Source organism: Lissotriton vulgaris, chromosome 1_1 (genome assembly GCF_964263255.1).
Source record: "Lissotriton vulgaris chromosome 1_1, aLisVul1.2, whole genome shotgun sequence".
NCBI lineage: Eukaryota > Metazoa > Chordata > Amphibia > Caudata > Salamandridae > Lissotriton > Lissotriton vulgaris.
The window spans coordinates 1331305469-1331322161 of NC_141685.1; the positions used below are offsets into that span (position 1 = coordinate 1331305469).

The following is a 16693-nucleotide window of genomic DNA, read 5'->3' on the forward strand; positions in this document are numbered from 1 at the left end:
TTTTTTCCTTTTATTTAAAGTGATATGTTATTCCCACGTTAGTCAAACGGTACAACTGCCATCTTTTTTCCAAAGCTAAAAACCCATGCAAACAATAGACGTCAGGAGAGCAGTACTGTATTTCTTGCACAAAACAAGACCGAATGGGAAAGGCAATCAAATATTTATCTCATTTACACCTGCAAACATTAAGTTACCTGTCACCAAAGGGACAATCGCAGGGTGGCTAGTACACAATTTTCAAAATTATTAAAAACTAGTCGGGTCGCTTTGGAAGAATGACAAACAGCTCACACAACTAAGAAAAAAGAAGCCACCCTATCCTTCATGGCTAATGTATCCATAAATATTTGCACGACAGACACATGATCATCAGTATACATGTTCACAAAGCACTAGTACGTAGGCATTCAAGGTGACAGAGAAGCTCAGGTGGCGCAGAAGGTCTTAAGACACCTATCAGCAAACATACGCTCTGCATAACCCAGCCTCCCAAGGGCAGGAAATACTGCTGCATATTTAGTGCACAGTGTGTGAATGAAGAAAACATCCACACTGCAAAACAAAAAGGGGACTTAAGCATAAGAGTAGTTTTGCAGTTCGAAGACTTTTCTGGTTTCACTGAAACCCTTCTACCTCCCCTAGAAGAGGTGAGGGTGCTCAGCAAGGTGAAATGGCTGCAATTACGACACGGTACAAAGGCCTAGAACAGCACATGTCATCAAGGGGAAAAAAGAATCTGAAGACACCGACCATGCACTGGATCTGCGTTTGAGGTCATAGAGGGAGGACTATATCCATGGCACCCAAAAGGACCAGAAAAAATAGAAATTGGGGACAAAGACAAAAAAATGCACAGCATGTAAATCCAGAAGTGTTTTAAAGATGCAAGACTGCTAATTTTTTAGGTCGAGCGTAGCGAAGGACCTTTTATTGGCGTGTTTGGGGGAATGTGAGACAGCGATCGCCCACGCGCCTCGCTGTCTCAGATTCCTCCTCGTGGGCGCGCACGGCGCCGTGCCCATATTCCCATGCGCACACAGCCAGCCCCCACACCACACAGACTGAAACACACGCGCGCACACCCGTCTCCAATGCAAGCCTGCTGGTTACTTTCACTTTCCATCTCCCCACCAGTCATCGGGCTCTTTTTACACACGCACGCATGCATGCATGCATACATACACACACACACACACACACACACACACACAGACACACGCACAGACACACGCACACACACAGACGCGCACACACAGGCACACAAACACACACACACACTCGCACACACGCGCGCGCACACATCCCCCCCTCACACCCCACTCACCGAGTTCTTTTCGTGTGTCCCTCTCTCCCTCGGCAGGCAGCGGGTCATTCTCAGCAGCAGGCGTGGCTCTCCACGAGCACGGGAGCCCCGCTAGCTGACACGCAAATCTTCCGGCTGACGGGCACAGGAGCGCTTCAGCACAGGAGTGCGGGGTAGGCTCCCGTCTGCTTCCTGTCTTTTTGCGGCCCCGCCCCCGTCCCAACACAGGTTGCCTGGCTTCCTGTTCAAGCCGGGCTGCGGCGGTGAGTTTTTATTATTTCATGCGACTAATTTTAGTGTTTTTATATAACGCGGACTTTACCCGAAGGCGTCAGAGCGCTTCACAATAGGAACAGTAAAGATACATGAGGAGAAAATTACAAGTGCGCAAATTACAAAAGCAAATGTATAACAGCTGTGAGCCCGTGCCTGAAACGGTATGAAAACAGCAGTAGGCCTGAATTATTTATTGGCAAAGCCAACATACCTTTGAGGATGGATTATTATTGCACTGTGTTAAAACCAATGACCGACTCACTTGCCATTAATTTAATCTACAGTGCATCGCATCCCATAAGCCCACTGCTTCGAAATCAGACTGCCATATGGGAATCATATTTTCCTTGCTGCATCATTATTTTCCATTGATGTTCAGAAGCAAGAGGTCAGCCACCTTGGATCAGAATAGAAACAATAGACTAAGCACAATACTATTCCAAGACAGCCAGACATGTTATGTATATTTTTGTACCTATTTTTATTGTACGCACTTGCCTGCCAAAATTATATGCTACATTGATCTTTTTCTGCCTTTATTATTTTAATTTATCCTGCATATTTCTCTTGAGAATATGAGGGTGTTTTTGTGGGTTCGTAAGTGGATGAATGCAAGAATGAGTCAGTTGATGGATGGATGGATCAGTGCAAGCTTGAGTGGCAGAGCGCACGTGTGATTGGGTATGGAGACCTAAAATTCACCAGTGACCGAAGTGGCACTTGCAACTATGATCCCGACGTTTTCACATTGCAGATGCTTCGTAGCGTTGTAGATGCTGTCACAGAAAGTTTCTGTCCCATCCTTATAACCAAGCTGCAGGCAGTTTGTGGGTAATCAAGCAGTTCCCTTCAGTGAATGGTTATGCGTGCTTCTGATCTTTTGCTATTTTCACGCAGACTGGTCCAGCAATGTTCTTTGTCACAAGTGTCAGCAGAAAGGCAAAGTGTGGGTGGAAGGCGGGCGTGAGAGTCCTCTCCCATAAACAATCCAAAGCAAAATCACAAGCCCAAGGGAAACTGCCCGCTTTAACACCTTTTAATATACACACGTGCACGCTCTTTCTCTCTTCCCCCCTCTCTCGCGCACACACACAGGTACTTACGCACACATGCATTCTCTCTTTCTTTGGTGTGTAGTGCCGAAGTACCATTTATTCCTGCTAGGCACGGTAAGCCATTCATGGGTGCTTTTATTATGATACAAGGACCCCTTGCTCCCTGCCAGGCCTCTAGCACTTGTGGCGTGGTGGGGGTAGTTACAGTAAGACCTTCACTGGTGCTTTTAGCTTCACTGTGGTACAAGGACCCCTTTGCTCCCTTTCAGGCCTCAAGCACTGGTGGCCTAGTGGTAGCAGTGCGCAGTGCCGAAGCACTTTTGCCTTCTGCTATGCACTGTAAGGCATTTATTGGTGCTCACTGCTTTCAATAGGGCCATGGCTTGACAGCAGGCAGGCCTTTGCTCCCTATCAAGTCTCCAGCAGTGGTGGTGCATCATTCATTCCAGCTGCTCAGGGCTGGTGCCTGTTAATGATTCTCCTGCAGCTGCGGAGTCAGCAGTGGGTGCGTTTGTGAAAGGCTAGGGTGGTGTGTGTGCGTTGCCTCACACCTTTTCCTGCTCTACTCCATGCTCCCGCTTCTCCCTTGTGTGTATATTACAGAGGTCCGAAAAACACAGCATTTGAAATACCTAAAACACAATAATATTGCATGAGAACCGGTGCCGTGGGGCGCCTTTCCTCTCATTGATAGAATATTCCCGCTCTCCCTACAACTCTCTCTTTTTCATGTACACAAGCTCTCTCCCTCTCACACACGCATGCACTCACACATGCATACTCTCTCTCCCTCTCCCCCTCACACACACATGCACGCACTATCTTTCTCACACACACATAGGCACACATGCACGCTCTCTCGCACACACACACACACATACTCACACATGCAGGCTCTGCTCTTTCTCTCCCCCTCACACACACATGCACGCTATCTCTCTCTCTCTCTCACACACACACACAAGCACGCACACATGCACATTCTCTTTCTCACACACATGCAACCAAACACACACGCACAACCACACACACAAACCACACACAAACCATACACACACGCACAACCACACACACAACCACACCCAACCACACATCCACAGACACCCACAACTGCACCCACAACCGCACATACACACAACCACACACACACACACACAACCACACACGCACACCCACACACCCCCACCCACACACAAACACCCACACCCCCCCACCCACACCCCCCCCACCCACACCCCCCCACACACACACCCACACACACAACCCCACCCCACACACACAACCCCACACACACAACCCCACACACACAACCACACACCAGGATAGCAAAACATAGCATAACATAACAAAACAAAGCATAACATAACATAACAAAACATAGCATAGCAAAACAAAACATAGCATAACATAACGGGAGCAGTCCCGAAAGCTTTTCGAGGCCCGGCAGTCAGTTCCGAGCCGCTAGAGGTTCCGAGAGGGAGGTCGCAGGACCGGTTGCGGAGTCACCACCATCACTCCTCTTCAAAGTCTTCGTCTTCGGGTAAGTCGAAGCACAAGAAGAAGGCGAAGAAGCATCGCTCTTCACATTCTCCCGTCCGTTGGGCGACGCAACACGGGATGCGAAAGGTCGTTAGGCTCCGCCCGCGGAGCCTGTTGGGTCGGGTCCTTCCTTCCTGGGAGACGGGACGACCCCTGCCCATCTCCGTCGTTTTTACGATGCTCTGTACTCCATCTTTAGGCGCCTTCGGGCCCGTGGACTCGGCTGGGGGTTCTAAGCCTTGGATGCCGGCACCGCATGGCCCCCAAGGATCCAGGCATAGATTCGGATCGGCATCAGTCGACCTTGTGACACCTCCAGCGCTGAATCCATCGCCCCCAGGGATCCAGGCCTGGATTTGGATCGGCGCTGGTCAGCTTTACGACACCTCTTCCGGTGCCGGATCCATTGACCACACCTCCGCCCCCTCCAACGCCTGTTGTGTCCCCAGCCGGCTTCGACCCCGGCCTCCCTTTGACATGGACACGTAGCCAGACCGGGGTCGACCAACAACGGTACCGGCGCCGACCAGTACTTTTGTACCTCTGTTCTATCCTGGCATTCCTTATCGCCCTGAGTGGCAGCCAAAGGAGGTTGAGGAAGACTGGGAGGGGTCTATTGACCCTTTTCCAGACCAGCTGGAAGAGCTGGACTGGAGAGAGGAACTGGGTGAGGCCAGTGGTCTGGATACATCGCCAGACCTTGGTATACTTTCTTCCCCTGCCGTGGCTACGGAGGAGGGAGCCTCCTACGATATGGTGTGACGTAGGGCGATTGAAGCCTTGGGCCTTGAGCTACCTCCGATGGCAGTCAGGATTAACCTCTTGACTGAGGTGCTTCATCCAGCAGCAGCCTCTACGGAGCACCTACTGTCATTCAATGAGGTCCACACAGTCCTACTTCTGGGCACCTGGTCCAAGCCCAGCACAAGGTCTCCTGTGGATAGGATGATGGCCCGACACCACCACCTAGCCCCGGGCAACCACACTTTCCTCTCCCAACACCCTACTCCTGAGAGATTGGTGGTCAAAGCCTCAACATCCAAAGGCGCGTTCCCTACTGCTCCCCCTGGCAGGAAATCCAAGAAGCTGGATGATCTTGGGATGTTTTCTTCCGCCAGCTTAGGACTGTGGCCGGTGAACACCGCATGTCTCTTGGGCCGTTACACCCACTTTGTGTGTGACACGGTTACGCAGGTGCTGCCATAGTGCCCGGGCCATACTGTAGCTGAAGGGAGGGATGCACAAAGTGCGCCATTCGCTGTGGGCTGGAAACCGCCCACTTGCTAGGCAGGACGATTTCAGCATCGGTAGCCCTGAGACGCTACTCCTGGCTGAGGTCCACTGGCTTTTCGGGCGCTGTCCAATCGATTCTTTTGGACATGTCCTTCGATGGCTGTCGCTTGTTTGGCGGCAACAAGGTGGACAATGCGCTAGAGTGCTTCTAGGACTCTAGGGTTAAGGCCAGATCCTTGGGTCTCGTTACCACCTCTTGCCCCGCACAGTCTGCTTTTCACCAAGTTCGTGGCTACGGAAGGGGTGCCCCACCACGTTCTGCCCAGAGACACAGACCCGCGCAGGCAGTCCAGCCTCTGCGGGGCCGGGGACGTGGGACCCACCGCCTAGAGTCTGGGGGCCAGCAGGCGGTCTAGTCCACCAGTGCCCCCTCTGCAGCAGCCTCTAAACCTTCCTAGTCTGACCTTTCAGGGCCACCAGTTGCCAGTGGGCGGCTGTATCTGTCATCACCTGTCCCACTGGCACAACATCACGTCGGACAGTTGAGTTTTGCATATAGTCCGAAGGGGCTACTCTGTCCTCTTCGAGACTACCCCTCCACATCCTTCTAAAGAGGAGGAGAGGCTCCACTGTCTGGATCCAAAACGTGCACTCTCATTTTATCTGGATCGCACAAAACAATTCCAGGAGGATGATCAGATCTTTGTTGGCTATGTGGGCGCCAAGAAAGGTGGGCAGTGCAAACACCAACCATCTCTCGATGGGTCATTCATTGCATTAAAATGTGTTATTCTTTGTCATAAAAGGAACCTTCAGTAGGGTTGCGAGCCCATTCCACCAGGGTGAAGGCAGCCACTACTGCCTTGGGACATGGAGTCCCCCTTCATGACATCTGCCAGGCAGCCACGTGGGCCTCATTGCACACGTTCACTAAACATTACTGCCTGGATAGCCAAGTCTGGAGAGATGACTTCTTTGGCCGCTCCGTTCTTCAGGACTTCCTGGTGTGAACTTTGGTTCACAGACCCACCTCCGGGGTTGGTATTGATGGGGTATTTATTCTAAGGTAATGAATCCATAACTAATAGTTTCTTTCAAATGAACAAGTTGCTTACCTTTGGTAATGATATATCTGTAAGAGACCTATATTAGGTATGGATTCATTACCGCCCCACCGTTCTGCAAACTGACTTCTAGAGTAAGGGGCTCTCTTTCATGGCCCTAGTTTTATGCAGCAGTGGTCAGTGTCTTGCATGACTGTGCATTATGGCACCACCTGTGGCCAGAAAGCATTTTCTAATAAACAATGTGCTTTTCTGAGACAAACCTCTAGATGGAGAATAAAGCACAGGATGTGTTTCTAGATCAGTGTAATCTGTGCAACTAGTGTTACAGGTAAGCCATTTGATTTGTGAAATGAAACAATACAGTGGAGAAATACTGAAATCCGGAGTAGGCCTGAAGCAGGCAGGATCATGCATTGGCACCATGCATTCTTATTTTTTGTCCACAGCAAAGAACTTCATGCAGAGATCACACCAAGCAGACCTAAGTTCTTTAGAATTATGTTTTGTTGATTTTAAGTATATTACCAAGTTTGAAATGCAACATTCCGTAGTGCTTTTTTTTTTTTTTTACTTTGAGTGATCATGTTTTTTTTTTTTTATTACTTCAAAAGACCTTGTTGAATAATATTGAAGGCGTGTAGTAGAGCTTTTTGATTTCTGAGCAAAGCGTGTTATCCACCATTTTGGTTAGCAGCTCTATCTACCTTTTGCATCCATATTGATATGTTATATGTTAAATGTTATCATTTCTTTATGCTGAATGTTTTTTTACAAACTGGTGGCACCGTTTTACAGGTCTATTCTGTTGGTGATGTCATTTTGTACATTCTAATATATTTCTCTCTGTCCCTCAGATATTCACACGGAGGCAGTGCAGGCAGCCCTGGCAAAGCACAAGGAGCAGAAGATGGCGTTGCCAATGCCAACTAAGAGACGGTCCACTTTTGTGCAGTCCCCGGCCGACGCTTGTACACCCCCAGGTAAGGAGGCATTGCAGCCAGATGCATTCTGAATGTACACTGGTGAGGGGTAGTCAGTGCGCATAGAGTGTAAGAGTAAGTTAACAAGATGCTGTTTAGCAGATAAGTAATCTCTATGTTCTGAACTCCTATCTCCCAATGTTTTATTTGATAAGCCCAGAGTGCTTTTTACAATGGGGGATTTGGCTTTTCAGTTGTAACTTTACATTCATATTTTGAGTCGATAGTGATTTCAGATGCTGTCTGATCCAGTTTTTTTTCTGGAATTCCCACCTTATGTAAAAGGTGTCAACACAAGTCATTTTCGGATTCCCAGTCCCCCTTAGTTCTCTAATTGAATTTGCGGGAGTTTGAGTTACCAGTTAAACAGTAGAAAAGCGTCCCCAATGTGCCTTGTATTGTTGACATTGCTGCCTAGCCACACTTGGTATTTAGAAAGCCTTGTACCAGTGCCACGATATAGTCTGACATCAGTGCACCTGACTTGGGCTGTCACTGTTCTATTTCACCATTCTTGGGACATGGCTACACCAGGCACCATGTTGTGAGGTACCGGTGCACTTGTGCAGCCTTGTAGAATCGCTATGCCATATCTTTGTTAGCACTGCACCAGTTCCTTTTCTTTCTTTAATTGCACCCACTCTGTTTTAATGAATGATTATCCTGTTGTATTGGCCTTGTCTTTGGTGTTTTGGGTATAATTGCTACCTGAAGATGCCAGGGCGCAGTTAGCTGAAATAGCTGTAATATTAAGGTTCATTATAAGTTTTCTCTTTAGTGCCCAGTCAATAAGCTGCCTCATTCTCTAGGTTTACAGTACTGTCCTGTCGTTAGAAAAGTCTATAATCTGCTCCAGTTTTACTATCTCTGAGGAAGGGTTACCAGAGTGAAATGAGTTGTGAAGTTTCAGTGCTTGGTTGCGTCTAGATTATTTTAAGGTGATTGGAACAGCTAAAAAGACAAACCGCTGTAGAGGGGTGGGTTGATCTCAAATGCATCTGGTTCGCACACTTTGACTTAGTCTTATGTTGGATTGATTTGTACTTCTTTGGTACCCTAGTCCAAAAACCATTTTAGTTGGATAGCCCTCAATGCGGGGTCTCCTTGCTGCAAACACTAATTACATTGATCCGGCGCTTTGGTTATATTTGTCAAGTGCAGCCATAAATGGACTTTGCTCCTTGGTCTGCTGCTTTGTTGTTGGTATGGACCACATGGGTTATATGTGATCTTGGAGAAAAAATACTTAATTAAACTTGTTCATGAAAAACTTCCTCTACAAACATGTTTTCCTCTGATTTTATCTTGTTCATGACGTTCTCCGATCCATCCTGCTGAATCTTCTATATGTCAAAAGAATTCTTTGCAGGATCACATCGATCCAATGATACCCTTTGTCCTCATTTCTTCTTTCATTCTGTCCAACATCTTTTTTTCTACTACCCCCATATTTATTTTCTTCTTGTTCCTAGTAGATACATCCTCATGGCTCACTCAACTGTTTTTTTAAATTATTTACCGATGACCTCTACTATAGTTCCTCTGTCGTACTGTTGTAGCTCCTTTACTATACCCTGGTACCCAGATTCCTATATACAGCCTATATATAATCTCAGTCTATTCTCTATTAACTCTTTCCTTACGTAAAACATAATATTTTTACCCTTGTCTAGAACATTGTAGAATCTCTAACTTTACCTCTACACCTCCCTAGGAAGAGTATCTCTGCACCTACTTCTACTTTAAATGCCTCTCTCTTCCTATAACGTAGTGCATACATTTGCAACTATAGCCTAGTATCACTACAACTTAGAATCTATACCACATATATCTTAGCATTTGTACCCATACTTAAATACCTGAGACAGGTTTTTATGTGTACTCTATTAATGCCGTCCTTGCTCATATTGAATCTCCTGCCAAATACATGACCCTTTTCAGATTTTTTTGTAATTGTATTTATATAGCGCTTACTACCCCTGACGAGGCATTGAAGCACTTTATAGTGGGTAGCACTCTACTCCAGAACCCAAATTTAGTAGTTAATCTAGTAGTTAGTGCGATTAGATGTGTGCGCTCAAGAAACATTGAATGCATTTACTCCAGTTACTTAGTAATAGATTATATTAATACAAGTTAGGAGTGTTCATTAGTGGGGGCTATGTGGTTTCAGGTGAATGGTTGGTGAGATAGGTAGGCTGGTGGAGATTAGGTATTGTTAGATTACAGGGATAGGGTTTTAATGAGCCAAGTGCAGAATTACAATAAGAAGGATTAAGGCAGACAGGCATGAGACTGAGATGAGGCTATACTCAGAAATGGAAGGCATGAGGAGGATGGAAGGTAAGAAGAAGGTCACTGGAAAAGAAAGGAGGGAAATCAAGCAGAAGTAGGTCAAGGTCAGTTTTTCACGCAGGGTTGAGCAGTATAGAGGGAGAAAGCCTTCTGAGGCAGCAAGCAATCGGAGGATGTAAGCCTCAAAGCTCAGCAGCTTGTTGAATTTCTTTAAATGCTACTGGGTTAAAGGTTGTCCTAATTTTTGTAAATTCACTAAAACAATGTTGCTCTTTTGGGAGTTTCTCCCATATAAGGCAGAGCCACTAATAATGCTGCCGATTGAGAGAAGCGCAGAGTATGAGTGTTGCCTGTTTAATGGAGATTTTGGATGTGTGAGAGGAATTTTGCCTTCTTTTTCCAACTAGGAACAAATTCCATAAGCTATGGAGTCTTATAATTTCTTCTTCTTTGTTGCTGTGCAGAGAATTTATCCTCGGGCAGTGGAAACATGAACCAGCCTGTTAAAAGCAGCTGTACTGGAATTGTGTGCAGAGTGCCACAGGCCAGCCATTTGCCAGGGTTCGATTTTGAAATGGCACGTCAGATTTGTTTTTCAAGTTTACTTGACAGAGATTAGTTGTAATACGTATTACAGAGGTAGAGGGTAGTTTAAAATACTCTTCTTTGAAAAGTATATTGTGGTTCATTTCCAAGGATAAGGTCTTATTTCTTACTCCCCCTGCTTATTTGATTTTTAAAGATGTGAATCACATTTCACATCACATCTAGCCACATAATGGGTCGACATGGGAAACTTGCAATCATCCCTTTTAAAAGCCTATTTGGGAAAATATCTACGAAGTTCTGTACACTTTTTCCACAAACTGCTCAATGAATTTCAGTGAATGTTGCAGTCTTTTACTGCATGTCAATATATTAGTTGGTGTCCCCTTACCCACTGACATGGCAAAAGGTGAAAACAAGGCGTGCTCAGGATGTTGGCCCATTTTTTTTCTCCCACAAAATATGCGTTCTTTATCAAACATTTTTTTTAATTTATAAAAGCTAGCTCCATCTGAGGTAATCCTTTTTTCTTTTCCTTTAAAAAAAAAAAACCAAAAAACCAAGACTTTCTTAGCCTCTTCCTGAAAATGAAAGTTACATAAAATGCAAACCTTTTTCCCTCTTCTATCCCTCCGTCACCCTTCTCTATCCAAATAACTGAATAACCTATCCACGTTTCAAATTACTTTCCTATTTCACGAAACTAATTCTCAACACTAATCCTTTATGGGATCCGGAGTAGCGTGCTTTTCGCTAAAAAAGTATTTCAACACCGCATCAGGGGGCAACAAGCGATATATTATATATCTTCAAACAAATTGTGGGTGTTGATAATGGTGGCAGAATTTATGCTTTATTAAAAGCTTTCCTTATTTCAACACGACTTCTGGAATGCGGTGGCCTTTTTTGTTTGAAGATATTATTGCGTGGTATGGTCTGACCTCGACACCGGCACCGGCGGATAGAGCACACCGATCACAGACTGTTTGCTTAAAAAAATATATATATACCTTTGTATTCTTCTATCCCTCCGCTACCCTTCTCCATATTACTTTCATATTTCACTATACTAATTCAACACAAATCCTTTATGGGTTTCAGAGTAGCGTGCTACTAGCTGAAAAAACACTTCCACGTCTCGTCAGGGGTAGTAAGCGATGTATAAATGCAACTACAATACAATATAAATCGCAGAGTATCGACTTGGACAACTTAAACAGTTTTTTTATTTAAGTTCTCCCATCCCACACAATCCTCTCAACTAAAAATCCTAAAAGAACCCCAAAACCCATGGTAAAAGAAACCTACGGCTCCAGGCAACGTTAACAACTGTACTATAGGTGGACTTCTTGCTTCATCAATCTCTGGGTAAGTGAGAGGGGTAGCCAATATACATGACCAAAGTCGCAGTTCTTTAAGAGGGTCGATTCCCATTATAACTCGAATAGAGAACAAGTCAGAAGTAAGGGGTGCTCCCAATGCTGCCTATATAAGAAACATTGTGTTAATCAAAAAACATACTATACAATAATGACATAATCGAGAGAAACTGCAGTGTGAATTGCGAACAGACACACCACTTACATTGGAGGGAACAAATACTCAGGGATTTTTATTATTATTTTTAATGTGTGCTTGCATTTGATTGGTTAATTCCTCCCAGCGATGAGCTATGGGGAATTTCATCAGCTCTTTAAGCATTCTCTACAACTGAACTGCTCATGACTGAAGCGCAGAGTGTGAAAGGGCTAAATCATTTTGTAATAGAGGCGGAGCAGTGAGTTCTATGCTCTTGTAATGTTTCATATTGCTAGCAGTCAGCAGGTAGAGCTGGGGCGTAAGGCACCTGTGGTTGTCAAGGTGAGTTACTCTGTAGGACCGCCACCGTTGTTCTCACGAGGCTAGAACATTGTACAGCTTGCTGAGATTTGGAAAAGAGGATTGTCTGCGCAGCACCAGTTACAAGCTGTCCCAGAGATAGTCCTGTTTCACTCTGAGATCGATTCACCGGCCATATGGTGGGCCATTGCAGCTGAACAGCCACATAGTATTTTTCAAAATCTGGAACTTCCGAGCTGCTGCTGTCAATAGGCACTTTAAGTGTGGATTATGATACCTGGAGGCTCACTGTACCCCAAAGTATGTCTCCCAAGAGTTGATCCAACCCTCTGAAGAATGTTAGCAGTACCAAGGGCAGATTTGTTAAATGAGTTGGTGAGCTTGACCATCTAAGCTGTCTCTGCCCATCCTACCACCGACAGGGGAATAATAGTCCAATATTTAACCTCCGCTTTTAACAAGCACATTGTGACACGCAGCTTGCTCTCTAAAATATCTTCTGTGGAGTCTTTTACTTTCACCCCAAGACTTTTAAAGCAATCTGTAGCCCATTTCAAGGCTTCCAACATCACTGGAGTCGGTCCAGGACACAAATGACCAAGCATTTGCAATGCAATAGGTCTCACTTTATTAAAGTTTGAGCTATTGGCATTGCTAAATAATGCAACACCAATAGCTCAAACTTTAATAATGCGAGACCTATTGCATTGCTATGCTCTGCCCTTTCCTTTTGCATGGCCAGATCTTCTCCCTACATCAGAGCGAATTTTAGAAGAGCGTCTGTCCATTCCGTTATATGAGGTGCAAGTGTTACTCTCCAAAGTTGCTATTGAAAGTTTTCTGACATCTGTAAAAAGAGGGGGTTGTTACTCTCAATATTTTCTTGTGCCAAAGGAGGATGGTGATCTCTGACCTATTTTGACCTCTTTGCGAATTCAAAATGCTCATGCTGGCCTAGATTCTGTCTGCTCAGGTCTCTGGGACTGAATGATGTCCTTAGACCTCCAGGACACATATTTTCATATTCTCATCCTGCAGTCTCGCAGACGTTACCTGCAATTAAAGGTAGACCAAGAGCACTTTCAGTTTGCTGTGCTTCCCTTTGGCCTCACCAGCGCCCTTCCAAGTGCTCACGAAGGCGATGGTATTGGTTGCTGCCCACTTTTTGGAGGGCAGGTGTACCACTTTTCCTCTACCTTAACGACTGGCTGCTGAAGGCAAGCTTGCCACATCCAGTCATAGACCATCGCCAGATGATAGTAAACCTCCTGACATTTTTAGGTTCATGAGCAATGACCCGAAGTCCCACCTGACTCCTTTACATAGGCTTATTGTTCTCTGATGTTAAGGCAGAAATTGCTGAATATGTTCAGTTTCCTTTAGCATCTCTATAATAAGACAACAGATGACTTGATGTTGACCTCATGAAAGCTATTCAAGCCACAGGCCTTGGCAGTCAGTTTAGTTCTTTTTTTTCTGCCGGTGTAAGGTGATCTCTAAACATTTCATAGTCATTGAGGGCCTTCTCAGATCTTTGACTCTTCCTTCCTCTTAAATTTTGTAGAAATGGGAGTTCCTAGTGGTTTCTTTTATTGGTTTCAAGGTGTTTTTCTTACCTCGTTTTTTTGCATGTTAATTTCTTATTTAGTACCAATGTTATTTTCCATAATGACTGAAGGTTTAGTTGTGTTTAATATCCACTCCGTACTTCAAGGTTACGGACAGTAACGCATGGTCAACAATTAGCCCCATGAAGATGGGGATTTTCATTGGACATGATGAATATATCCAGTGTCGGAAATCTGACCACGCGCTGAAGGAAGTATCAGCCCTTTACAGACAAAACAAATACAGGATTATCTTGCAGAGCAAGCGAGGTACCCTAAAACTAGAGATCGAGTACACCTAATGGCTCGAAAACGTCCCGGCAGTGATGCATGTGGACACTTATCCAAGTAAAGGAGAGTTTGTTTTTCTATGGTAAAATACACTTCTTTGAAACTAAGACGTACTCACAATGGGAAATCAATGCCAGAGAATAGTTCTGAGCCGGTCTCTCTAGCTTTCTCTTATGATGGGGCTACTTCTGCATTGAATGGTGTTGGTTTGCTGCACAGTTTCTTCTTTTTTCAGTGTTGAAGTCTGTGGTTCTAAATCTAGAATTCATCGGCACCAGCTGTTCAGTGTTGGCTCTTAATGCTTATAATGCACTGGAAGCCTGGATTCTGATGGACATGTTGGCGGATAACCAGAATCAAATCACTCCCATAGCAGATATGGTTTTCAAGCATCCTGTTCCACGTCGCTGGTCACACTGCTGCAGAAAACTTCCAAAGTGATCATGTACACCAGAGTTCCAAACCCATAATAGGCTTGAAACATTTTGAAAGTCTTTCGCTTTATATGGAAGAGTAATTCTACTTTTAAGAGTATCACTGCATGTTAGGAGCTGAGCTCTGCTCTGCTAAGGATTTCAGCAACAGCCTGAGCAATTAGAAGTTCTGGAACAAGGTGAGAAGACTTGCTTGAGTTCCCCGCAGGGCGCATGGGCCCAAGCAGACTCCTTAAGGATATACATTCATTGACTTCAGAGCCTCTTGGCACATAGTCCCTTGGGTAAAAATCAGAAATCTCTTCTAAGTAATATTGTCCAGATCATCACAGTCCAGAAATGCACCTCCATTCTAACACGCCCTCGCCCCGGTACTCCAGACACGGATAGGTATTGGCCCTCACCTGCCGTCAGTATCTCCGCACTGAGCCATCTTGAGCCCTGTCGCCTCGCGCATCTACTCTGCCCCGCCCCATCCATGCATGGGTACCGGAGCCTGAGGCACTGGCATGGTTCGAACCTCGCCCTGCACTGATATACGGAGATATGAACCAGCTATTGCTGACTTTTACCTGCACGGATGCCATGGAAAGGAGGTTGTACAATAAGGAAGCTTGTAAAAGCTCCACGAGCTGAACACGTATTGCTGAGAACTGTGCCCCTTGCAGGTTACATGTGTAATCCGAATGGGTGATAGCTCGGAAGCTGAGGTGGGGTGGGCGAAGTTCCTGTGTGGAATGCGCAAGAAGTTTGCCCATTTTATGTGCCCTGCTCGAAGAGATTAATTGGATATACGAGCAGGAAAAACACTGAAATACGCCGTTGCTTTTTTAAAACACTGCGAGGGGCTGGGTGGACTGTGTTTTCATGAGCTTGGCACCGAGGTACATTGCCAGCCCCTCGGTGCGTGTATGAGCAGCTCCCCCAGACTTTGTCAAGTGTTTGCCTGCAGTGACCTCGTGACACGCACGTTCAAGTGCCCTACTGGGAGCAGTTCTTTTGAACAGCACTGGGAGGGGGTGACTATTGTAATTCTCAATCTTACTAGCATTGTTCATAAAAAAATGGCGCCCCGCTTTTGATGTTCGTCGTTCCTCGTCTTCCTCAGGGCCTGGAACTGGTGATGCGCGCGCCACAGTGCTGCAGAAGGTAATGGGTAAGAATAAAGAATAAAATGGTGTGTGAGTGCTGAAGTACTGCTGGTGCTTCCAATGCTGGGGGTGTTTAACACTATCGCTGCTGATGGTATTCTCCCTCCATGCTGACAATCATTGATTCCCATTGTTCATGACAAGCTCAGCTCGTCATGAGCACACGAGAGGTGTACCTCATGACGAGCTGAGCTCGTCATGAGGTGTACCTCATGACGAGCTGAGCTCGTCATGAGCATCGAAGGGGTTATGGGGAGCCTCTGCTGCTTCTCCCTGTGTTATATCGGGTTCACATCTGTGCGAGAGGCTCCTATGCTGTGCTCTTGTTATGAACCGAAGTATGTACTGCTTTATGCCACTTTTGCATCTGTGAGGCGTATGAGTAAATCTGGTCTTGCCAGGTACCTTGTATGACCACCAGTGACACTTGCATTGTCACATACTGAAACTGAGCTTGTGAAGCTGGTACTGTCACGTTTTACTTGCCACGTTTCACTCTGCGCTACGAAAACTTCCCTTGTCACATACAGTACCAGTGCTGTGGTTTACGGCTTTAAGTGGGCCGGGTCGGAAAAAAAAGTGAAATAGCTGCTTGCGACGAGCAGGGACCCATTTTAAACAAGACGTCATCGCTTCTTTCCTTCCGTTGCTTCCCTGAGAAATGGATCCAAAAATGAACAATTCCACGAGTGGTGCACGCCCGCCACAGCGAGACATGCTTTCAATTATCGCGTCCGTGTTTGGGCATGATAATTTAAACCACACGGCCTATTGGTGTCTATTACGCGCACCAAGTGCGTAATAGACACCAATAGGCCGTGGGCGGAGCAACGCGCCTGCCTTTGGCCAATTGCGCGCAGTCTTTTATAAAATGACACACGCAAAGGCCAATGGGGTAGCACAAAAAAAATCACACACGCATGAGCGTGTGCGATTCCTAGGTCAGTGCTAAAACCCTGTTTTGCACTCACTCACTAAAGGTCTCGTGCTGCGCGAGCACTGCTGCGCAGTGCTACGCAGCTGCGAGACCTAAAAACACATGCCAAGCGATTCTCCAAATTTAATGCCAAGAGA

At 45.8% G+C, this 16693-nt stretch overlaps 1 protein-coding gene across 1 annotated transcript in view; it reads left to right on the forward strand.

Moving 5' to 3' along the window:
* Window positions 1–16693, forward strand: part of DIP2B (DIP2 acetate--CoA ligase B (putative)) — a 792630-nt gene that overhangs the window by 315690 nt on the left and 460247 nt on the right. Inside the window, exon 4 of the mRNA XM_086966287.1 lies at window positions 7331–7456. Within this exon, the coding sequence (XP_086822413.1) occupies window positions 7331–7456 (126 nt within the window). The remainder of the gene's footprint in view (window positions 1–7330; window positions 7457–16693) is intronic.